The 24,508-nt window shown below is 37.4% G+C and overlaps 2 protein-coding genes across 2 annotated transcripts in view; one reads left to right on the plus strand and one right to left on the minus strand.

Annotated features, from left to right (window-relative positions):
• Positions 1-12,333, minus strand: part of LOC106138936 (double-stranded RNA-specific editase Adar-like) — a 38,880-nt gene extending 26,547 nt beyond the window's left edge. Inside the window, exons 1-5 of the mRNA XM_060953099.1 lie at positions 12,085-12,333; positions 11,878-11,894; positions 10,658-10,751; positions 7,747-7,817; positions 3,224-3,367 (exon numbers count right to left, since the gene is read on the minus strand). Of these exons, the coding sequence (XP_060809082.1) occupies positions 3,224-3,367; positions 7,747-7,817; positions 10,658-10,751; positions 11,878-11,894; positions 12,085-12,118 (360 nt within the window). The 5' untranslated portion in view covers positions 12,119-12,333. The remainder of the gene's footprint in view (positions 1-3,223; positions 3,368-7,746; positions 7,818-10,657; positions 10,752-11,877; positions 11,895-12,084) is intronic.
• Positions 12,334-12,849: 516 nt separating this feature from the next.
• LOC106138944 (alpha-centractin) lies at positions 12,850-24,138 on the plus strand. The gene is made up of 9 exons (XM_060953131.1): positions 12,850-13,028; positions 13,360-13,424; positions 13,937-14,111; positions 15,154-15,305; positions 16,937-17,080; positions 18,129-18,294; positions 19,836-19,905; positions 22,551-22,717; positions 23,125-24,138. The coding sequence occupies exons 1-9, from the start codon at positions 12,981-12,983 to the stop codon at positions 23,266-23,268; spliced, it is 1,131 nt and encodes a 376-aa protein (XP_060809114.1). The 5' UTR covers positions 12,850-12,980; the 3' UTR covers positions 23,269-24,138.
• The last annotated feature ends 370 nt before the right edge of the window (positions 24,139-24,508 follow it).

Below are 24,508 nucleotides of genomic sequence, written 5' to 3' on the forward strand. Positions count from 1 at the left end.
GGGTGTTCTTTGATAATGTTTAATCATGAATCTGATGACGACTCACCGTAACAGATACCCTGAATATGGGCTTATGTTCTTCCCCATATTTGTTAATGTCCCTGAACACGAATCCAGTTCCCAGCTCGTTCAATATAGTTATAGGATGCTTGTGTTTCAACTCCGCATCACTTATATACCGTATGTTGTTCATTGTTAATTAATTTATTGATGGATTAAATCTATATTTAATATTATAAAGCTGAAGAGTTTGTTTGTTTGAACGCGCTAATCTCGGGAGCTACTGGTTCGAATTGAAAAATTATTTTTGTGTTGCATAGATCATTTATCGAGAAAGGCTTTAGGTTTTATATAACATCACACACGCAACTATAAGGAGCAAAGAAATAATGGAAATGTGTGAACAAAAACATGGAAAATTATTCATCCTTGAGGGCTTCAATGATGCCCAAAATAACTATTCCACGCGGACGAAGTCGCGGGCACAGCTGGTTTTAAATGAAATATCTGATTGAATTATTGTACGTTATGTGAAGACAGGTCACAGTGACACGAACTGACTATATCATATTTTCTATCTTAAAGAGATTTGTATTTTGTATATTGAAACCAAAGGATTTATATGTAAGTGCATACATGTATATAAATAATAGAGAGGATGAATGAAAGCAGGTTGACTAAGCAGATATACAAGGAGAGTGTGGAGGGAAAAGTCGGAGTGGGAAGACCTATACGAACGTATCTTGATCAAATTAAGGACGTCTTGGCAAAGGGTCAGGTCAAGAGTACCCGAAACCGCCGAGCTTGCATGAAGAGAGTTATGAATGTGGATGAAGCGAATGTATAGCCACTAACGCAGTAGCAACGTCTTTTAAAAACTGCGGTCAGGACACAACTGCATTTTGTTCGAAGAGCTGTTACTATTTCAACTTGGTACAGTCGATGACAAAAATCAAGAGTTAAAGCGAGCGATCACACAACATAACATATAATCACGTCTATATCACTTGCGGGGCAGACAGAGCCAACAGTCTTGAAAAGACTGAATGACCACGTTCAGCTATTTGGCTTAATGATAGAATTGAGATTCATATAGCGACAGGTTGCTAGCCGATCGCCTAAAAAAGAATGCCAAGTTTGTAAGCCTATCCCTTAGTCGCTTTTTACGACATCCATGGGAAAGAGATGAAGTGGTTCTATTCTTTTCTGTATTGGTGCCGGGAACCACACGGAACAGCCGAATATATTTATTTATTATTTATTAAATTATTTATACGCCTAAAGCGTAAAGCGCGTAAAGTTTTGTTTGCGACTGTACCCTCAGTTTCAATAGACATCGACATTTTATGATAAAATCCTTGACACAACTAATATATAATAATATAAATTAGATATTTAACTTGATGCGGCATTCGGATTCGCTCGCGTGGCAATAAAAATGGCGAATTGACTGCGATCTTAATTTTATTTGATGCTCGACTGAGGTTTTCTATAGAATAGTAATATTTATAATTAACTAGAGGCCGCCCGCGACTTCGTCCGCATGGAAACCCTATCAATGCCGCGGGAACTCTGGGATAAAAAGTAGCCTATGTGTTATTCTGGGTCTTCAGCTACCTACATACCAAATTTCATGGTAATCGGTTCAGTAGTTTTTGCGTGAAAGAGTAACAAACATCCATACATCCATACAAACTTTCGCCTTTATAATAGTAGTAGGATTCTAACTAGCTTTGACCGGCAGTTTCACCCAAGCGAATTGATCGCCACCTACAACTTTGCTCGTGCGAATTAAGCGCCCCCTACAACTTTGTTCGCGCGAATTGATCGTCACCTACAGCTGTGCTCGTGAAAATTTAGCGCCACCTACAACTTTGCTCGTGAAAATTTAACGCCACCTACAACTTTGCTCGTGAAAATTTAACGCCACCTACAACTTTGTTCGCGCGAATTGATCGCCACCTACAGCTTTGTTCGCGCGAATTGATCGCCACCTACAGCTTTGTTCACGCGAATTGATCGCCACCTACAGCTTTGTTCACGCGAATTGATCGCCACCTACAGCTTTGTTCACGCGAATTGATCGCCACCTACAGCTTTGTTCACGCGAATTGATCGCCACCTACAGCTTTGTTCACGCGAATTGATCGCCACCTACAGCTTTGTTCACGCGAATTGATCGCCACCTACAGCTTTGTTCGCGCGAATTGATCGTCACCTACAGCTTTGTTCACGCGAATTGATCGTCACCTACAGCTTTGTTCACGCGAATTGATCGTCACCTACAGCTTTGTTCGCGCGAATTGATCGTCACCTACAGCTTTGTTCACGCGAATTTATCGCCACCTACAGCTTTGTTCACGCGAATTTATCGCCACCTACAGCTTTGTTCACGCGAATTGATCGCCACCTACAGCTTTGTTCACGCGAATTTATCGCCACCTACAGCTTTGTTCACGCGAATTTATCGCCACCTACAGCTTTGTTCACGCGAATTGATCGCCACCTACAGCTTTGTTCACGCGAATTGATCGCCACCTACAGCTTTGTTCACGCGAATTTATCGCCACCTACAGCTTTGTTCACGCGAATTGATCGCCACCTACAGCTTTGTTCACGCGAATTGATCGCCACCTACAGCTTTGTTCACGCGAATTTATCGCCACTTACAGCTTTGTTCACGCGAATTTATCGCCACCTACAGCTTTGCTCGTGTAAAAGCGCCACCTACATATTTGTCCGCACGAATTTAGCGTCACCTACAAAAGAATACAGGTTTTTCGCACGGGAAGCTATAGCTTTTACCGTGATGAAAAGTGTCCCTACGTCCTTCACCAGACTTTTAATTAAGTACGCAGAATATCAAGAAGATTGGTTTAGTAGATAACGCGTGAAGAGACAACAAACAAACAAACAAATAGTATGTATGTATGTAAAAAAAAGGAGAAGGTTCTCATTAACAGATTTCAAAAAAGTAGTAGGTACTCTTTTACCGACTCAAAAAATGAGGTTCTCATTAACCGACTTCAAAAACGCAGGCTCTAATTAACCGACTTCAAAAAAAAAAAAGATGACGCATCTCAATTCGACCGTACATTTTTTATGTATGTACGTACGTACGTACGTACCTATGTATGTAGATATGTATGTAATAAAAAAACCAACTCACAGTGACGGCATTTTTTATGTATGTATGTAAAGAAAATACCCAAAACCAACTCACAGTGACGGCGACATTGAAGCTGGGACAGTGTGCCGGCCCGCCCTGCCGCAGGACGGTGTACGTGACCTTGACACCCAGCTCGTTGAGGGCGGACACCGGAGACTTCCCGCCAGACTCGACCGCGTCAGCCGCGTTCGCCAGTGCCTGGTTGGACACGAGAAACGAAGATGTACATACATACATATGGTCACGTCTATATCCCATGCGGGGTAGACAGAGACAATAGTCTTGGAAAGACTGATAGGCCACGTTCAGCTATTTGGCTTAATGATAGAATTGAGATTCAAATAGTGACAGGTTGCTAGCCCATCGCCTAAAAAAGAATCCCAAGTTTGTAAGCCTATCCCTTAGTCACCTTTTGCGACATCCATGGGAAAGAGATGAAGTGGTCCTATTCTTTTTTGTATTGGTGCCGGGAACCACACAGCACTACCTATGTTTTGAATATAAATGTGATAACTCTTTAACTTGATATGGTTGTAACTACATCTTATACCTGTAACTACATCTTCGTTTTTGAGTGCCGTGTGGTTCCCGGCACCAATACAAATAAGAATAGGACCACTCCATCTATTTCCCATGGATGTCATAAAAGCCGACTAAGGGGTAGGCTTATAAACTTGGGATTCTTCTTTTAAGCGATGGGCTAGCAACCTGTCACTATTTGAATCTCAATTCTATCATAAAGCCAAACAGCTGAACGTGGCCTTTCAGTCTTTTCAAGACTGTTGGCTCTGTCTACCCCGTAAGGGATATCCCAAGTAGCACAAAACTGCTTTATATATTGTCACACAAGGTCCACATCGTCATCGCAAGCATTTGTATAAACTTATTGAACTTCACCGAGGCTGCAACAGCTGTATTAAAAAAACGAGGATGAACATAAAGCTGTTTGCTGTACTATAATTCCGTTGAGGACCACACTCACACCACTGACGTCACTATTGTACAGCGTTTAGTACCAATATACACTATCAGCTGGTAGAGCGAATATTTGTGAACAAGTACAATGCAATTACCTGAATAAAAGGTCACACGTGTCCTTCAAAACTGTTGCATTTTAAGGGAGAACAAATTTCATGCTATAATGTTGACAGTTTCTGTGTGAAAATAGTTAACTAATTAAAAGAACTTTATGCTGGATGCAAATGCACTTCTACTCTTTTAGGCAGCTGTTTGTATATACTCCTTTAATAGCATTTTTTTGCCCATGGCAGCACTCAATGTGAACCGATTTGAAGTCGCACAGCAGCGATCTGCTTCAAATCCTCTCACTGTCACCAGTTTAGTTCTAGTTGTAACCACTATTACTAGTTTTAACGTTTCATGGCTGATTATTTTATCACATGTGCTTCAATATTTCACACAAAGCTAAAATATAGGCCACAAGTAACATTTATACAGCATCTAGCAATAAAATAAAACTAAAAGTGATCACTAGCCTGTCCGCCATTATCACAATGTGATATTGAATAATGTTAAATTTTTTTTTTTTTTTTTTATTTAATTTTAGATGATATCGACTACAATTGAATTATATTTAAATTGAAATACACATAAACAGTTTTTCTTAAAGGTTTATTATGAAAAAATAAAAAAACATATTTTAATTATTACCTATTTATGATACAGTTTTTAAAGTATTTCATTGAATTAAAGAGAGCGCGTGAAAATTTTGGCCTAAATTCATATAGTATTTCACGTAAATCTACTTTCCCAATAAGATATTGAACATAATACTCGTAGCAAAGAAATTAAAGATTTTACTTAAATTAATTGATATAAAATCTCGGAACAAACCACCATGTCACTTGTACGATAAAAAGCATAACATTAACGATAATTGCATGTTACCCTTTAAAACATTTATAATAAGACAATCTATATATATAAAACTCTTCCGTTACTGAGTGACTGACTGACAGACAACGCACAGTCGAAACTACTGGTCGTAGACAGCTGAAATTTGGAATGTAGGTTCCTTGGGATATGTAGGGGAGCACTAAGAAAGGATTTTTGGAAATTCAACCCCCAAGGGGGGGAAAAGGGGTAAAAACGTTTCTATGAAAAATCTTATTCCTTGGGTTTATAAACTTGAAACTTGGCATGAACACGTACATAGGCAAGTAAATATGTTTGACATTATAAGTTTTTTCAAACTACCCTCCAATCGTGATTTAGGGGGTGCGATTGGGTGACTGATTTATTAACGCACAGCCGAAACCGCTCGGTATAGGAGTCTGAGATTTTGAACAGAGGTTCCTTTAGTAACATAAGTGAGCACTAAGAAGGGATTTTTGAAATGTCAACCCCCAAGGGGGGGAAACGGGATAAACTGAGCCGGGGCTGCGGGAAAGTTCTAACGAGATACCGTGGCCCCGGAACGCAAAGGGCAACTGAAGGAACGAGGTGGGTTTTAGTCAGTAAAAGTCTGACACTCCCTTCCGTTCCACCCAGAGCGGGAGAGGTCATTTGATGATTTCCCATCCTTAAAAAAAAAGACTTTGTATGACAACTTTCAGTCGTCTCTTTAACATACATAATAACATACATAATTATGTACATACATGCATAACATTAATAACATCACGCCTTTAAATCCCTATTTTGTGTTAACACTACCCATACAAACAGCTAAAAGGAAACAAGTGAAGAGACGAAATTTGTCCGCATCCATTTTCACCTAAATTCTTAACGTTAATGAGATTTACTTTTTATTATCAGGTCAACCTAATAGCCTCACATGTACGTATAACTTCGTAAGAATTTTCTTACAACTCCTAACCGTTGAGGAGTTGTACCTTCCATCATCAGCTCATTCACATGGGATGATGACTATCAGACGCAAATACTTAAACAGAAGGAAATCCTGTAAGGCCTCTTCGTCCTATAAATCCTGTTTTTTTTTTCTTTTGAGACGATGATTTTGTCTCGCTTTACTTTTTCTATATAGATTTGTATGTATACTAATATTATAAAGAGGAACAATCTATTTTTTTATATGTTTGTTTGTTTACACATGTAATCGATAAACTCCGAAACTACTGAATCGATTTCAAACATTCACCATTAGAAAGCTACATCATCCCTGAGTAACACAGGCTATATTTAATTCCAGTTGTAACAAGATTTCAGCCTGTGGAAGAAAAAGCCCTGTCGAGATCATTAAAAAACGCTATATATAACCGAATTATACGTGGGCGAAGCCGCGGGCGGAAAGCTAGTAAATTCTATAAAAGTGTAAAAAATGTTCACTTTTATATTAAGAGCTGTCTAAAAAGTAACACGTGACCCAAAGTACTGCTGTTGTGGAGCTGTTACACAAAAAAATGCTTATATAATGTCGATATAATCCGATTATATTATAATTGGATATCTAACACAGCTATGTGCTGAATTATTTGTGCCCAAATTAGAGTTATATCAGCAGAGGATGCGCTGTCTACGCCGTTGTACAGCAAGCTCAAGCAGCTAAGCCACTCACAGTGAACTGTATTGTAGCTGTCATACAGCACTTTCGTGCTACTTGGGTATAGACGTGACCATATTTATGTATGTATGTATGTATGTTAAAAAATGATCCAATATCTGGAAGTTGTATGTCATGTAACACTGGTTCCGCTAGTCTATTATATGTTGAAATGGAGTAGTATAACATATAGGTAATCACGAATGTATACCCTGCGGGGTAGACAGAGCCAATAGTCGACAAAAGTCCACAATTCTATTCTAAGTTTGCATAGTTGTAAAGGTGACGTTGTTGAAGAAAATGCTGCAGTGCAGTTTGTTACCGCTTCTTCTGCGCTGAAGCTTCGGAAGCGGCAGTAAACTCAGTTTTAAGTAATTCATTTGACGTCAACCATTGTTATGAAACCAAAAGGTATGACAATTATTATTTAACTAGCTGTGCCCGCGACTTCGTCCGCGTGAAATAGAGCATCATTGAAGCCCTCAAGGATGAATAATTTTCCCCGCTTTTTTTTCACATTTTGCATTATTTCTTCGCTCCTAATAGTTGCAGTGTTATATTATATAGCCTTCCTCGATAATTGGTCTATTCAACAGAAAAAGAATTTTTCAATTCGAACCAGTAGTTTCTGAGATTAGCGCGTTCAAACAAACAAACAAACTCTTCAGCTTTATAATATTAGTATGGTATTATAGCCTAAAGCCTTCCTCGATAATTGGTCTATTCAACAGAAAAAGAATTTTTCAATTCGAACCAGTAGTTCCTGAGATTAGCGCGTTCAAACAAACAAACAAACTCTTCAGCTTTATAATATTAGTATAGAAGTATAGATATCACTACATAGTATAAAACAAAGTCGCTATTTTAGTCTGTTTGTCTGTATGCTTAAATCTTTAAAATTACGCAACGGATTTTAATGCGGTTTTTTTGTAACAGGTAGAGTGATTCAAGAGGTAGGTTTTTATGTATAATAACATTTAAAATTTTGCACCCGTGCGAAGCCGGGGCGGGTCGCTAGTAAGTATATATATATAGATTTAAGTATAGAATTCACCTGTAAGTTCCATTTGAACCCCGCGCCTATCCGTATGGTTGGAGCTGATCTCTTCGTCGGCGGTTCCCCATCTGAAAAAAATATATTTTAATGTCATTAAAATGTCTTTTTAAACAATAACTTAGGACGATGATACATACGTATATATAAATCACGTCTTTATCTCTAAATGAAAGGCCACGTTCAGCTTGATGATAGAATTGACATTCAAATCGCCCACAAGAAGAATCCTAAGCTATAAGCCCTGTCACGTCTACTCTGTAAGGGATTAAATGAATAATAATGGATCGGCTGATAAGCTTAGGATTCTTCTTGTGGGCCTTTCCCTTAGTCGCCTTTTACGACATCCTTGTGAAAGAGATCTCGTCTTCATCCGTTACAGAGAAGACAGAGCCAACAGTATTTTAAAGACTGAAAGGCCAAGTTCAGCTGTATGGCTTGATGATAGAATTGAGATTCAAATAGTGACAGGTTGCTAGCCCATCGCCTAAAAGACAAATCCCAAGTTTATAAGCCTATCCCTTAGTCGCCTTTTACGACATCCATAGGAAAGAGGTGCCGGGAACCACACGGCACAAAAAATTGCATTTAAGTATAATATTAATCGTGATATCTCCAGAGTTACTTAAATAAATTAGTTTGAATTCTAACCGATTTCACAGTGAGGGAAAACATCGCGAGGAAACCTGCACATTCAGGCAACTGGACGTGTAACGATGATCGAACACGGATTCAGGTTCCCCTGCAAAAGTTGCGGAGGTCGGACGGGAGTCGCTTCGTGTAAACACCTGACTCACCCAATCCAGGATCCACGGTCAAAGGCACACCCCGGGCTCCTCTCCAGAGTGGTGAGGATGCAACCGGGACTAAAGCCAAGAGGAAGAAGAGATTTATATTTTACGCGGGAGACGCGTGCGCACTCGAGTATGTGAAAAAAAACACATACATACATATAATCACGTCTATATCCATTGCGGGGTAGACAGAGCCAACAGTCTTGAAGACTGATAGGCCACGTTCAGCTTTAAGGCTTTAAGATAGAATTGAGATTCAAATAGTGACAGGTTGCTAGCCCATCGCCTAAAAGAAGAATCTTAAATTTATAAGCCTACGTCTAAGTCGCCTTTTACGACATCCATGGGAGATAGATGGAGTGGTATTCTTTTTTCTATTGTGCAAAAATTCAAATAATAACTACCTTTTATTTTCAACGCGCTAATTCCCACTTCGCACATTTGTCGATATTACAGAAAAAAATCCAAAATATTACCGCACAAACTGCTTTTATAACGATATTCACTATATAAAAAAACTTATATTTCGAATTGTTTTCTTGAAAATTACAATTGTATGCTTAAAGGGAAACCACGGTTGTTAAATTGAACGAGGGTGATCTCAGGTCGTAGAATTAATATCGATAGGGACGTGGAACAAAAGTATCGATATAAAATTTTCGATAAAATTTACATACATACATACATATGTATATAATCACGACTATACCCCTTGCGAGTTAAACAGAGCCAACAGTCTTGAACAGACTGATAGGCAACGTTCAGCTGTTTCGCTTAATGATAAAATTGAGATTCAATTAGTGACAGGTTGCTAGCCCGTCGCCTAAAAGAAGAACCCCAAGTTTATAAGCCTATCTCTTGGTCGCCTTTTACAACATCCATGGGAACGAGATGGAGTGGTCCTATTCTATTTTTTATTGGTACAGGTATTTATAATATTTAATTTAAGCCAAACTGATTTGGTAGCTAATGAAAAACCATGGTGTGGGCCAGCTGATTTAGGTACTTTTAGCAAGATTATCTCACTACATAATATAGAGTTTAAAAAGGGAGTCGGTGGTCGAATAGGTAAGGTGCCCGGTTAGAATGCTTGTTGCGCAGAATGGCACAGGTTCGAATCCCACCTCGTGCCAATGGCTATTTTGGAAGTCATGTACATTAGTTTGAATACTAACCGATGCTGTTACGGTGAGGGAAAACAACGTTAGGAAACCTACACATTCAGGCAACGATATGTGTAACCAAAAAAAAATTATTCTTAATTTCATCATAAGGCCATTATGGCCTATGGTATTACTAAAATATCGATATTTTACCGAAATTATCTCCCATCCCTAAAATTGCATTTATAGCAATTAGGACGGTAGTTATGAATTAAAATATAAATAAATACGTTAAGACACCCGCGATTATGACTCATCATATTTTTTCCCCTCATAGTCCCGATTACTTTGCCTCTTTGGAGAGCAATCCAAGGTGCTGCTGTGGATCCCAGATTGGGTGAGTCAGGTTTTTGGATGGAGCGAAAACTTACCGACTGACCTCCCCAATATTTTGCAGGAGAACCTAACACATTGAATAATGATTATTGAGTTCAGTACCTAAATGTGTAGGCACAATGTTTACCACGCCGTAAGAGCTTATATTGGAAATTAAACTAATTATTAATTTATTTTCGAAGACAAAAAATCGTTTAAAAAAAATAGCGCCACGTATATGAAACACATAGTCAATTACTTCCTCACTGATATAAAACACAAATACAATGAAAAAGGAAATTCATTAACCTCTAAACATTCAACAATAATTATTTATAACTAGCTGTGCCCGCGACTTCGTCCGCGTGGAATAGTTATTTTGGGCATCATTGAAGCCCTCAAGGGTGAATAATTTTCTCGTTTTTTTTTCCACATTTTCCGTTATTTCTTCGCTCCTTATTGTTGCAGCGTGATGTTATATAGCCTAAAGCCTACCTCGATGAGTGGTCTATTCAAAACAAAAAGAATTTTTCAATTCGAACCAGTAGTTCCTGAGATAAGCGCTTTCAAACATACAAACAATTAAACTCTTCAGCTTTATGATATTAGTATAGATAAAAAAAAAGAATGAGTACTTACAAGGAGTATTTCCATCTATAGTTCTCTTCTGGGCGATGGCCACCTCCCCAGGCATCACGAAGTCTGTCGTCGAGCTGATGTCATCGCTCGAATCCTGCCAGATATAATTATTCTAATTAAAAGAAGAATACTAGAATTATTGATGAATTAAAAAAAAAACATACATGCATATTATCATGCCTATATCCCTTTGCGGGGTAGACAGAGCCAGCAGTCTTGAAAAGACTGAAAGGCCACGTTCAGTTCATGACTTAACAATGGTATTGAGATTCAAACAATGACACAGGTTGCAAGATAAGAGTCCTCAGATTATTAGCCTATTTCTTAGTCGCCATTTACGACATTCGTGGGAAAAAACGAGAGGTCTTACTTTAAAGAGCCAGGAACCACATAAACAAATATATTTATCAATTTTTAATACTGCGGGTTAGTCAATGTATGAATATCATGAGATTTTCCTGTAATTATAAGCCACACAGCTGAATATGGTCTATCAGTATTTTCGAGAAATTGTATGCTTATCAAATTCTGGGCTCTGAAAAGTCAGCTTTTGTTATGTAATAGTCCGAATAGATTAACTTTATGTGGATATAACACTGAAATACATATATAACTTGGTACTTACCATTAATTACACAAAACGTATAATATGGTTTGATTCATGAAATTAATTTTAAGTTATAACTTCACAACTTAATAAAAATAAATATTTAAATGTGTTATGGACTTACCTAAATAATTCAATTTTCTGCTTAAAAATATAATTAATTAAAATAATAAAATCACAACAAAAAATTACTAAAAATATTTACAGGAAAATGCAGGAAAATTTACCAAACAAGTTCTTAAAAAATAATAATCAATATACTGATTAACAATAGGATATCTTAAGCAGTTCTTTTTTTAATTTCACAATGTTTTCTAAATTTAAAAATGTTAAAAACAAAAGCAACATGCACACTCACTGTTCAAACACAATGTAAACATTAACAAACAAAGTATTACTTATCTGACAGGATGTGATCCAATAATTAAGTCTTTGAGGAGAACAGAGGCTCCTCATGGATAAATTAAACAACGCATAACAAACCTGAAAGCTTCTCTTTTCAACTCAAAAGTAAAGAACAATCTGATAACATCAATAATAACAAAGCAATTTACAGAGAAGAAAAAAAAAAAGCAGGATTTTGTCTACACCATTTAATGAATAGAGTACTTGCCTCTATGTCAAATATATCTGAAACAATTAAATTTTACACCTAAAACATATAATATTTTTAACTTCCATTGATGATCAAATTACAAAACATGATTCCCGCCAAGAGAAATAATATTTAATATGTACTTATGTGATTTTTTTAATATTAAAAGTTTTAATTAATAAAGTATAATTTATATTTAAAAAGTGAAGAAAGTGAACAACTTACCGTTTCGTGTAAAATCAGTGTTTTTCCAATCCATTTCATGAAAACAGTACCTGTTGTGTTATCAATAAACTTTACAAATTGACAAAAACAAATCCTTTTTAATACATTTGTAATATGTTTCTCATTATCACTTACTAATACTAGCTGCCACTGTTAATACCATACAATTATCACGATTTTCCTGAAAAGCTTATATTCAGAAAAGCCGAAAATTCTCATAAATTTGATTTGAAGCAGAATCCGAAAAGTTCGCACTTCGCCTTGAAATTAAATTTAAAGTTGACAGCAGCCGATCCAAATTAGACATTGACATGAAAATTCAATGCGTGACAATGGCATTAAAACTAACTAAAACTATGTAGGTACCCAAACGCCCTCTAAAAAGTAAGAAACAAGAAAATAGTCTGAAATTATTAAGTACAAACTATCAACAATTTACCGACGTAAGTATAAAAATAACTTACTTATATGTTAACTTACTTATGTGTATACACGTTTTAACCGCCGAGCTAGCATGAAGAGAGTTATAAATGTGGATGAAGCGAAGGAAGTATGCAGAGATCGTGGCAAGTGGAAAGAGGTAGTCTCTGCATACCCCTCCGGGAAAGAGGCGTGATTTTATGTATGTATCGTTTTATATTCTATCATATTTTATACTTACGTCACATTGATAGCCGTGGTTGTGGCTGTCCTACAGTCACAACTAAGGCCTGTCCGTATAAAATATCCTTCCTACTGTCATTGTCAGGCATTTAGTACAAACTGTCACGTTTATTCTCCTGTCATAAACTTTGGTTTCGTTTTGTCTTGTGTGCAATGCATTTGATGATCTCATTTTAATGTTTTATTGAATAAACACCGAATTATATGAATAAATCATCACATAAACCTTAAAAATGGAGTTAAACGATGTAATAGTTAACCAACCCGTGGTCATTGACAATGTAATACTTAATTATTAATTGCATTTCGTATAGCTCAGGATAGGGATCGGTACACAATTCTTTCGGAAATGTTTTTGGAAAACTACATAAAACTGTGTTTTTTACCTTTGTTTATTGTTAGTTATTAATTAAAGTGGCTTAGAAAATAATATTCTTTAAAAATGCGGTAAATGACTCATAATTGTTGACGTCAATACTTTCCTTATTAGAATAAGAAAAAAGTAACATTTTATCAATGATTAAAATTTCTTATTTAGCTCTGATTATGACCACAACCAATGATGTTCTGAGAAATCTGCTTCTGAAAGGATTTTTTGCTTTTTATTTACAGGGTTCAGGGGTAATCAAAGCTGGCTTTGCTGGTGACCAGATTCCTAAATGCAGATTTCCAAACTAGTAAGTTTTAACAGACTCTTTTTATTTTTGTCTCTGGTTTGAGGCCAATGATATTCACATTACTGGTCTTTGTGATGTAAAATAAACTATGTATTTGAATTTAAATTTAGAAATAGTGATAGTCTCTCAATTTGACAGCCTCTGTGGCGCAGCGTTAGGTCATTTGTCTGTGACACTAGAGGTCCTGGGTTCAAATTCCGGCCAGCTTCTTCTGATTGGCCTGGGTCTTGGATGTTTATCTATACCTTTAAGTATTTATTCAAAAATATGTAGAGTATTGTTGAGTTAGTATCTCATAACACAAGTCTCGTACTTACTTTGATGCTAACTCAATCTGTATAATTTGTCCCATTTATGTATTGACTTTATGAAAAAACTAGTTCATAAAAAAATATAGCTTCTCCTTTAATCCACTCTTACAATCGTAGCAGCAAGAATACTCATTTTAGCTTTTACCATGTAAAATGTTTATTATACAGATTTTTACATTTTTCTATGATAATTTTTTTTAGCATTGGGCGCCCAAAACATGTCCGGGTGATGGCCGGAGCCCTAGAGGGGGAGTTGTTTGTAGGCCCTCGTGCCGAGGAGCACCGCGGGTTGCTCAGTATCAAATACCCCATGGAACACGGAATTGTCACAGACTGGAATGACATGGAACGAGTCTGGAACTATATTTATAGCAAGGTTAGTGAAGATTCTTTGTCAATTTTGTCATAATATTATGTAACTTATATAACTCTTGTTCTAAGTACTTCTGTCTTTTTCGCTCACTATTCCCATCTTCTTCAGCCTGGCTATAGAGAGGAACACGGGGTGTGCCTTTGACCATGGTTCCTGGATTGGGTGAGTCAGGTTTTTACACGAAGCAACTCCCATTTGAAGTCATTGGGACATCCAGATGTCTGAATTCGCAAGTTTCCTCAAAATGTTTTCCCTGTTAGTATTCAAACTAATAATGTACATATTATCTCACTGTTGCCATCTTTGATTGATAAAGATGGAGTGGTCCTATTCTTTTACCTATAGGTCATATAAACACTCTTCTGTCCATTAAAAAAAACGTTGTGTAGTTTTAAAGATCTAAGCATATGTATATACAAACATAGACCGAAAGCGGGAAGCGACTTTATACTATGTAGCGATTGAATCCTCATTGATACATACATATGGTCACGTCTATGTCCCTTGCGGGGTAGACAGAGCCAACAGTCTTGAAAAGACTGGAAGGCCACGTTCAGCTATTTTGCTTAATGATAATTCAAATTCAAAATTTTTATTCATTATTATAGGATACTATATATCGCTTAATAATTGTCGTATGGTTTAACAACATTGGTTGACGTCAAATAAATTACTTAAAAACTAAGTTTACTGCCGCTTCCAAGGCGTCAGTGCAGAAGAAGCGGTAACAAACTGCACTGATAGAATTGAGATTCAAATAGTGACCGGTTGCTGCTAGCCCATCGCCTAAAAGAATCCCAAGTTCGTTAGCCTATCCCTTAATCGCCTTTTACGACATCCATAGGAAAGAGATGGAGTAGTAGTCCTAATATTTTTTGTACTGGTGCCGGGAACCACATGGCATAATGTGTATGTATGTATGTTATCATATCTCCTACTCTATACATAGGAACAGACGCGGGAAGCGACTTTACTCTATACCATGTAACAATTAAATCCTCACTCACATATCAATTTGAGAACCTCTTTTTCTTGTATCGCACAGGACCAACTGTCAACGTTCTCGGAGGAGCACCCGGTACTGCTGACGGAGGCTCCCCTGAACCCACGTCGCAACAGGGAGAAGGCGGCCGAGGTGTTCTTTGAAACATTCAACGTTCCAGCTCTGTTCCTGTCAATGCAGGCGGTGCTAAGTTTGTGAGTAGTTCTTGCCCGCCGGCGACTTTGTTCGCGTGGGATTTTGTGATCTTATGATATTATGATCTTATCTTAGCGAAGGAAATATGCAGTATATATACTACTATTTTATAATTTAATCTAGTTATATTCTAATTATAACTAAGTACTACCGCTTCCGAAGCGCACGTGTAGAAGAAGCGGCGGAACAAACTACACTGCATATGTATGTATGTAAGTAAGTAAGTAAATGCTGTATTGTTCACTAAAGGAGTACATTACAAATAAAAACAGTACAGTACAAAGGCGGGCTTATCCCTAAGTGGGATCTCTTCCAGCCTACAACAAGTCAGTCTTCCAAGAGTGCTGACTCTGACTAACACACAAGGGATATAGACGTAATTATATGAATGAATGTATATATTTATTTACCCCGCAAGAGATACAGACGTAATTATATGAATGAATGAATGTATATATGTTTTTGTCTATCTTTTCTTTCTTATATATAAAATTCTCGTGTCACAATGTTTGTCTCCGTACTCCTCCAAAACGGCTTTACCGATTTTAACCAAATTTTGCATGCATATTCAGTAGGTCTGAGAATCGGCTAACATCTATTTTTCATACCTCTTATTGATAAGGGTTGTCCACACTTGACATTTTTTTTAACAAGAAATTACTTAAAAATTATTTATATGGCAAAACAACGTTTGCCAGTACAGCTAGTTTATTTATAAGAGGATATGTATAAGATATGTATGTATTCACTCTCCCATGGATGTCGTAAAAGGCGACTAAGAGGTAACCTTATAAACTTGAAATTCTTTCAGGCGATGGGCTAGCGACCCGTCACTATTAGAATCTCAATTCTACCTTAAAGCCAAATAGCTGAACGTGGCCTATCAGTCTTTGCAAGATTGTTAGCTCTGTCTACCCCGCAAGGGATATAGACGTGATTATATGTATGTATGTATGTAACTAACACAAAAAAGAATAGGACCACTCCATCTCTTTCCCATGGATGTCGTAAAAGGCGACTAAGGGATAGGCTTATAAACTTGGGATTCCTCTTTTAGGCGATGCGCTAGCGACTCGTCACTATTAGAATCTCAATTCTATCTTAGAGCCAAATAGCTGAACGTGGCCTATCATCAGTCTTTGCAAGACTGTTAGCTCTGTCTACCCCGCAAGGGATATAGACGTGATTATATGTATGTATGTATGTAACTAACACAAAAAAGAATAGGACTGCTCCATCTCTTTCCCATGGATGTCGTAAAAGGCGACTAAGGGATAGGCTTATAAACTTGGGATTCCTCTTTTAGGCGATGCGCTAGCGACCTGTCACTATTAGAATCTCAATTCTACCTTAAAGCCAAATAGCTGAACGTGGCCTATCATCAGTCTTTGCAAGACTGTTAGCTCTGTCTGCCCCGCAAGGGATATAGACGTGATTATATGTATGTATGTATGTTATGTATGTATGTATGTATGTAACTTCACCAACTCAGATACGCGACCGGGCGCACCACCGGCGTGGTCCTCGACTCCGGGGACGGCGTCACCCACGCGGTGCCGACTACCCCGCAAGGGATATAGACGTGATTATATGTATGTATGTATGTATGTATGTGTCTTCACCAACTCAGATACGCGACCGGGCGCACCACCGGCGTGGTCCTCGACTCCGGGGACGGCGTCACCCACGCGGTGCCGATATACGAGGGGTTCGCGATGCCTCACAGCATCATGAGGGTGGACGTGGCCGGTCGTGACGTCACCAGGTACCTCCGGTGAGTTGTGATTGTGATAATTAATTATAGGTACCTACGTACATACTTGTTGTTTAGGATAAGGCAATAGTGCCGTGTGGTGCCCGGAACGAATAAAAAAATAAAGAATAGGACCACTCCATCTGTTACCCATGGATGTCGTAAAGGCGATTAAGGGATATGCTTACAAACTTAGGATTCCTTTTTAGGCGATGGTGCTAGCAACCCGTCACTATTTGAATATCAATTCTTTCATTGAGCCAAATAGCTGAACGTGGCCATTTAGTCTTTTTAAGGCTGTTGGCTCTGTCTACCCCGCAAGGGATAAAGACGTGATCATGTGTATGTGTGTATACAATTTAAATTTACAGAATTACTAGCTGCGCCCGCGACTCCGTCCGCGTGGAATAGTTATGTATTTTAATAATTTATAGCTTTTTATATCGATTCAAAAATGACTAAGTTCCATACAAACTTGTACCCCTTATTTCATCCACTTGGGATAGAATTTCAGGATAAAATTGTTTTGGCTTCTATTGACCCTAAAAAGAGCCCTTATAATTTTTTTTCTTAAATTTCTTCAATGTACTTACAGACAAAGTTCAGTTACAGTTTTATTATATGTATGGATAATTTTCGAAAAAAATAAATAAATAAATCTATATGTAGCGGGAGCGATGATTCGGCTCGACCGCCACCAAAGGGAAGATCTCCCTGCAGGCTGGTGTGACGCCTGGGGAACCGCGCGGCAGACGGTGTTGTGTCGGAGGTTGTATATATGCTCCGATCCGTGAAATCTTTGCTTGCGCGTTTTAGACGTTTCGCTATTTTTGACTGACTTTTTGACCGTGTGGTTCCCGGCACCAATAGAATAGAGTAGAAACAAGAATAGGACCAGTCCATCTTTCTCCCATTGATGTTGTTAAAGGCGACTAAGGGATAGGCTTATAAACTTGGAATTCTTCTTTTAGGCGATGGGCTAGCAACCTGTCACTATTTGAATCTCAATAATATCTTAAAGCCAAATAGCTAAACTTTTGAATTTGAAAAAAAATACATATCTTCACAGCTTATTGCTACGCAAAGAGGGCGTGAACCTACGCACATCGGCCGAACTGGAGATCGTAAAGGCGATTAAGGAACGCGCCTGCTACCTCTCCCCTAATCCCCTTAAAGAGGAGACCCTGGAGACTGAGAGAGCTCAGTATACTCTGCCTGATGGTACCCAGCTTGAGGTAAATAATTTATTTTTTTATTTATTTATTTTTTGACAAATTACACAGATTGAGTTAGCCTCGAAGTAAGTTCGAGACTTGTGTTACGAGATACTAACTCAACGATACTGTGTTTTATAATAAATACTTATATACATAAACATCCAAGACCCAGGCCAATCAGAGAAAGTTCGTTTCTCATCATGCCCTGGCCGGGATTCGAACCCGGGACCTCCGGTGTTGCAGACGAGCGCACTACCGCTGCGCCACAGAGGCCGTCGAGGTTCATCACTGTTTATTTATTTATACATTTATACCGTGTGGTTCCCGGTACCAATAGGAAAAGAATAGGATACTCCATTTTTTTATACCCCTTGTCAGGGTTGTCCACCCTTAACATTTTTTTTTAACTAGAAATTAATTAAAAGTAATTTATATGGCCAAACAACGTTTGCCGGGATAGCTAGTATATATAGCTTCTAGCTGTCCCCGCGACTTCATCCGCGTGGAATAGTTATTTTGGGCATCATTGAAGCCGTCAAGGATGAATAATTTTCCCGGTTTTTTTTTAAACTATTAAGTTGCAGCGTGATGTTATATAGCCTAAAGTCTTCCTCGATAAATGGTCTATTCAACGCAAAAAGAATTTTTCAATTCGAACCAGCAGTTCCCGATATGAGCGCGTTCAAACAAACAAACTCTTCAGCTTTATAACATTATGAGTATTAGTATAGATATAAAATTATGGCGAAAAAACAGTCATACATTCATACATATAATCACGCCTATATCCCTTGCGGGGTAGACAGAGCCAACAGTCTTAAAAAGACTGATAGGCCCCATTCAGCTGTTTGGCTTTATGATAGAATTGAGATTCAAATAGTGACAGGTTGCTAGCCCATCGCCTAAAAAGAAGAATCCCAAAGCTGTAAAACTTTATGGTTAACTAGCTGTGCCCGCGTCCGCGTGGAATAGTTATTTTGGGCATCATTGAAGCCCTCAAGGATGAATAATTTACCCCGTTATTTTCACATTTTCCATTATTTCTTCGCTGTTAATAGTTGCAGCGTGATGTTATATAGCCTAAAGCCTTCCTCGATAAATGGTTCATTCAACACAAAATAATTTTTCAATTCGAACCAGTAATTCCTGAGATTAGCGCGTTCAAACAAACAAACTCTTAACTTTATTATATCAGTATAGATATAAAATTATGGCGAAAAAACAGTCATACATACAATCACGCCTATATCCCTTGCGGGTTAGACGGAGCCAACAGTCTTAAAAAGACTGATAGGCCACGTTCAGCTGTATGGCTTAATGATAAAATTGAGATTCAAATAGTTACAGGTTGCTAGCCCATCGCCTGAAAGAAGAATCCCAAGTTTATCAAGCCTCTCCCTTAGTCGCCTTTTACGACATCCATGAGAAAAAGACGGAGTGCTCCTATTCTGGTTTTCTAATGGTGCCGGGAACCACCCAGCGAAAAGACAGTCATCTAATCTAATTATACTGTAAAACTTTATGGTTAATTACATTCATTAATTGTTCTACCCAATCAGATTGGACCGGCGAGGTTCCGTGCACCAGAAGTGCTGTTCAGGCCTGATCTCATCGGCGAGGAGTACGAGGGTATGTATACATACATACATACATACATATGGTCACGTCTATATCCCTTGCGGGGTAGACAGAGCCAACAGTCTTGAAAGACTGAATGGCCACGTTCAGCTATTTGGCCTAATGATAGAATTGAGATACAAATAGTGACAGGTTGCTGGCCCATCGCCTAAATAATAATCCCAAGTTTGTAAGCCTATCCCTTAGTCGCCTTTTACGACATCCATGGGAAACAGATGGAGTGGTCCTATTCTTTTTTGTATTGGTGCCGGGAACCACACGGCATTATTTATTTTTATTTATATTCATTGCGGGGCGGACAGAGCCAACAGTCTTGAAAGGACTGATTGGCTACGTTCAGCTGTACGGCTTAATGATGGAATTGTAGTAACTAATTTGAAATGGTCGATGGATGGTTAAATAAAATACAAATATATACGGGACAAATTACACAGATTGAGTAAGCCTCGAAGTAAGTTCGAGACTTGTGTTACGAGACACTAACTCAACGATACTATATTTTATAATAAATACTTATATAAATAAACATCCAAGACCCAGGCCAATCAGAAAAAGTTATTTTCTCATCACGCCCTGGCCGGGATTCGAACCCGGGACCTGCGCCACAGGGGCCGTCAAACGGTCGAATCGATTATTATTTATTTATTATTATTATTAAACTTAGATATTTTTACATTACATACATTTAACTGCTACAGTGTAACAAAAACCATAATATGTAGGTTTGAACGTACACTGGCACTCATCGTTGAACATCCATAAAATGTAGGTAGTTTTACAAATGCAATGCTACGCATCGCACCCAGTAAAACAAGTGAAGAATGTCTCGGTACCACACGGGGTGAATTATGCTTGCTGAATTTTATAAAGAAAGTATTTTTTTAATTTTGTTTTAAGATTTTTGGTATTAATTTCTTCTTTTAATGTTGATGGTACGTTATTAAGTAATTTTGGTATTTGGTATTGTAAAAGTTGTTTTCCATAAAGATTGTTAAATTTTGGTACACTAAAAATTATTTTGGAAGAACCGCGTGTGTATTTATTTCTAATTACTACGTTTTGAAATTTTTGATCAAAGTAGTTTTCTGTTAAAATCATAAATTTAACCTGATCGTGGACTGGTAATATCTTACAATAATAGAAAAGTTGATGATAGTTGTTATGATATTTATTTTTAATTTTAATTGGTACTATTGCCTTTAATATTCTACATTGCAAGTGGTATATTTCGTCAAGGTGTGATTTGCTCGTTCTACCGTAGCTACTTAAACCATATTGAATTATTGTTTCGCCTAATGCTTTATATAAGTTAAGTAATATTTTATATGGAATTTTATTTCTAACCAGAGAAAATTTTCCTAAGATAGCTCGCAACTTGTCACTTACGTAATGAGAATGGTCAGACCATTTTAATCTATCATCAATCACCAGCCCCAGGTATTTATGTCTTTGAACTACTTCTACTGGGGGGCATAAGCAGTTATTAGGTTCATTATGAAGGCATGTGTGGTTATGAGCTATCAACTTAGGATGTTCAGCAAGTCTATTTTGGCTTGAGCTTATATACATCAACTTTGTTTTGTCTGCGTTGAGGACTAAACCAGCGTCATGGGACCATTTCATCAATAATGTGAAGTCAGTTTGTAGTTCTTCCAGTGCTGTCTTTAAGTTTTTATTTGCTGATATAAGACATGTGTCGTCTGCAAACTGGTAGATGTCACTTTTTGTAACTAGTTTTGTTGCATCGTTTACATAAGTGATGTAATGCAAGGGTCCCAGAACAGAACCTTGGGCCGTGCCTTTTCTAACGTCTACCTTATCGCTGACATTCTCGTCAATTTTTACCATGTAAGACCTATTTTTCAGATAATCTTGGCACCAGACCTTTAGGGGACCACGTATACCACAGTTATCAAGCTTATCTAGCAAGGTTTCATGGTCTAGTGTATCGAAAGCTTTACCTGTAGTCAATGAATACTACTAGAACATGTTTTCGATTGTTCAGGTGTTCATCTATAGTATCTGTAAATTTGGCAAGTAATTGTGTTGTGCTTTTGCCCGTCTGAAAACCAAATTGCCTATCCGTAATAATGTTGTTTTCAGTATAGAACTTATTTATTTGCTTTGAGATACATTTTTCTACTATTTTGTCTATAGCTGAAAGTATTGTTATTTGACGATAATTATTATAGTCACCAATATTGCCTTTTTTATGGATAGGTCTAACTATTCCTGTTTTAAGTTGATCCGGATGTTTCCCTTCTTTTATAGTACTATTAATGAAATGTGCCATAACTTCTGCTATATCTTTCTCAATATATTTTAAATCTTGTGTTCTTATCTTATCTACCCCTGGTGCTTTTGATGAGTTCAAAGATACTATTTCTTTACTTACTTCTTTAGCGGTTACGTTTTGAAATCTACATGATACATTTACTGGACTTGTGTATAGTTGTTTGTTAAGAAGTTTAACGTTGCATTTTGGGATAATGTTCTTAATACTATTTGAAAAACACGAAGCAAAACTATTTGCTATTTATTTTGTGGTAATTTTATTTTTCAAAAAGGCATTTAATATAATTGTATCTTCTATGGATTTTCTATTTACAAAAGTTATTAATTCTCAAACATTCCAGGTCTCCACGAAGTGCTAATGTTCTCCATCCAGAAATCTGACATGGATTTAAGGAAGGTGCTCTACCAGAACATAGTGCTGAGCGGCGGCAGCACCCTTTTCCGAGGATTTGGAGACCGCTTGCTGGCGGAGATCAGGAGGCTGGCGCCCAAGGACATGAAGATCAGGGTGAGAGACCGGCGTCATGGCGACATTGTCATACTGACTGTGTGGAGATTTTTGGCTAGTAATTGTCATAGGGATGTTTGGGGATCCGGCTCGAAGGACCAATGTTTGGACAGCATATGCTTTTATGACATCCGTGGGAAAGAGACGGAGTGGTCCTATTCTTTCTTATATTATTATTATTATGTTCAAATAAATTTTGGTGGTGCCGTGTGGTTACCGGCACCAATAATTTTATTTATGTACACAAAATTATACTATATATGTGCATTTAATACAGTAATTGTAGTACAAAAAAGCTTCAATAGAAATGTCTTCCGGTAGACCCGTGAGAGGCGACATGAAGTCTTGAAACTAAATTATTAATCACCTACACAAAAAAAAATAATTATTGTATCTTCCCACCCCAGATCTCAGCGCCACAAGAGCGCCTCTACTCCACATGGATAGGCGGTTCGATTCTGGCGTCCCTGGACACATTCCGTAAAATGTGGGTGTCTAAGCGCGAGTACGACGAAGAAGGTACAAGAGCTGTGCACCGCAAGACTTTCTAGACAAACATACACACGGAATATAAGTTGAATCAAAATGGCGGCGATTGATATTTGCTAGATGTTACTGAAATGCGAGATATCTGTGTTAACATCTCGTTTTGGATGTACAAAACTGACACTCGCGTCCTGCTTTTCAAATACCGGTAATTTTGGTATAGGTACTGCCTTTAGTGTTACCGGTACTTGAGTCTCGATCAGGCTCCGGTAATTACTTGTGTTGTACATTTTGCCTTGTACGGTACCGGTATTTGGAATTTTTTAAAGGAACGCATTTATTCAGTTGTAAAACAGTTTTGTAGGATGTGAGTTTCGGTTTTGTATTTTAATTCTATAACGCTTTCTCTGTAAAATTATTCAGTATGTCAAAATTAATTCAAAACTAAATAATTAATTTTAAAAAAATTAACCGTTTCTTTATTATATTCTTATACTGAGTCTAATTAAGTCATAAAGCTGAACTGGGCCTTTTAGTGTTTTCAAGACTGTTGGCTCTGACTACCCTGTTAAGGATAGAGACGTGATTATATGTACGTGGAGTCCCATAAAAACTAACGACTTTTCAGATAAGGCTTTGAATAGACTGTATTAGCACAGGAATGGAAAAAAGTGGGCATCTAAAATATGTGCTCATTTCTTTTCATTCTAACAAATTGAGAGCATAAAAATGTTAAATCTAAAAAATGAATTTTCAAAAATCAACCTTAAGTAGTCACTAATAAATATGCTTATCTCGCAATATTGCAATTATGTACATTTTGTTTAGATATGATTTACGCAGCTAATGTATGCAGAGTTATGTGTAAGCACGATAGTATTTTATTGTTTAAAGACAATTTTTTTATCTGTAATAAATTATTTTTTTTCGTATAATCGGTTGTTATTGCAAAATCCCCACGCTTGAAAAAAATGGCGCTTTTATGGCAGCTGTTAAAATACATAAATCTTGTCTCTTTTTCGCATGCTTACGTTATTACTTGCTGTCATCAGCGATAACTTTGAGTCTCCCCCAAGATTTTTTTTAGTAAAATTAAAGCCTTATAGTACCGGTACCAATTAAGGTATATACTTCCAGGTACAATCGTCAACTAAGGGAATGGCTAATAAACTTTTAATTCTTCATTTGAGCGGAGGGCTATCTACACGTCATTATTTTAATCTCATTTCAGTATTCACACGGAATACATCACAGAAACCATACGGCACAATGCAAGCAAATATACAAATATTGCTCGTTTTATTG

Source organism: Amyelois transitella, chromosome 31 (assembly GCF_032362555.1).
Source record: "Amyelois transitella isolate CPQ chromosome 31, ilAmyTran1.1, whole genome shotgun sequence".
NCBI classification, from domain to species: Eukaryota; Metazoa; Arthropoda; class Insecta; order Lepidoptera; family Pyralidae; genus Amyelois; species Amyelois transitella.

Bases quoted from the DNA above. Each gene is read 5' to 3' on its own strand.
- LOC106138944 (XM_060953131.1), top strand. From the start codon at position 12,981: ATGGAGTTAAACGATGTAATAGTTAACCAACCCGTGGTCATTGACAAT. The intron at 15,306-16,936 runs GTGAGTAGTTCT...TCACCAACTCAG, and splicing joins ATGCAGGCGGTGCTAAGTTT to ATACGCGACCGGGCGCACCA. The intron at 22,718-23,124 runs GTGAGAGACCGG...TTCCCACCCCAG, and splicing joins CCAAGGACATGAAGATCAGG to ATCTCAGCGCCACAAGAGCG.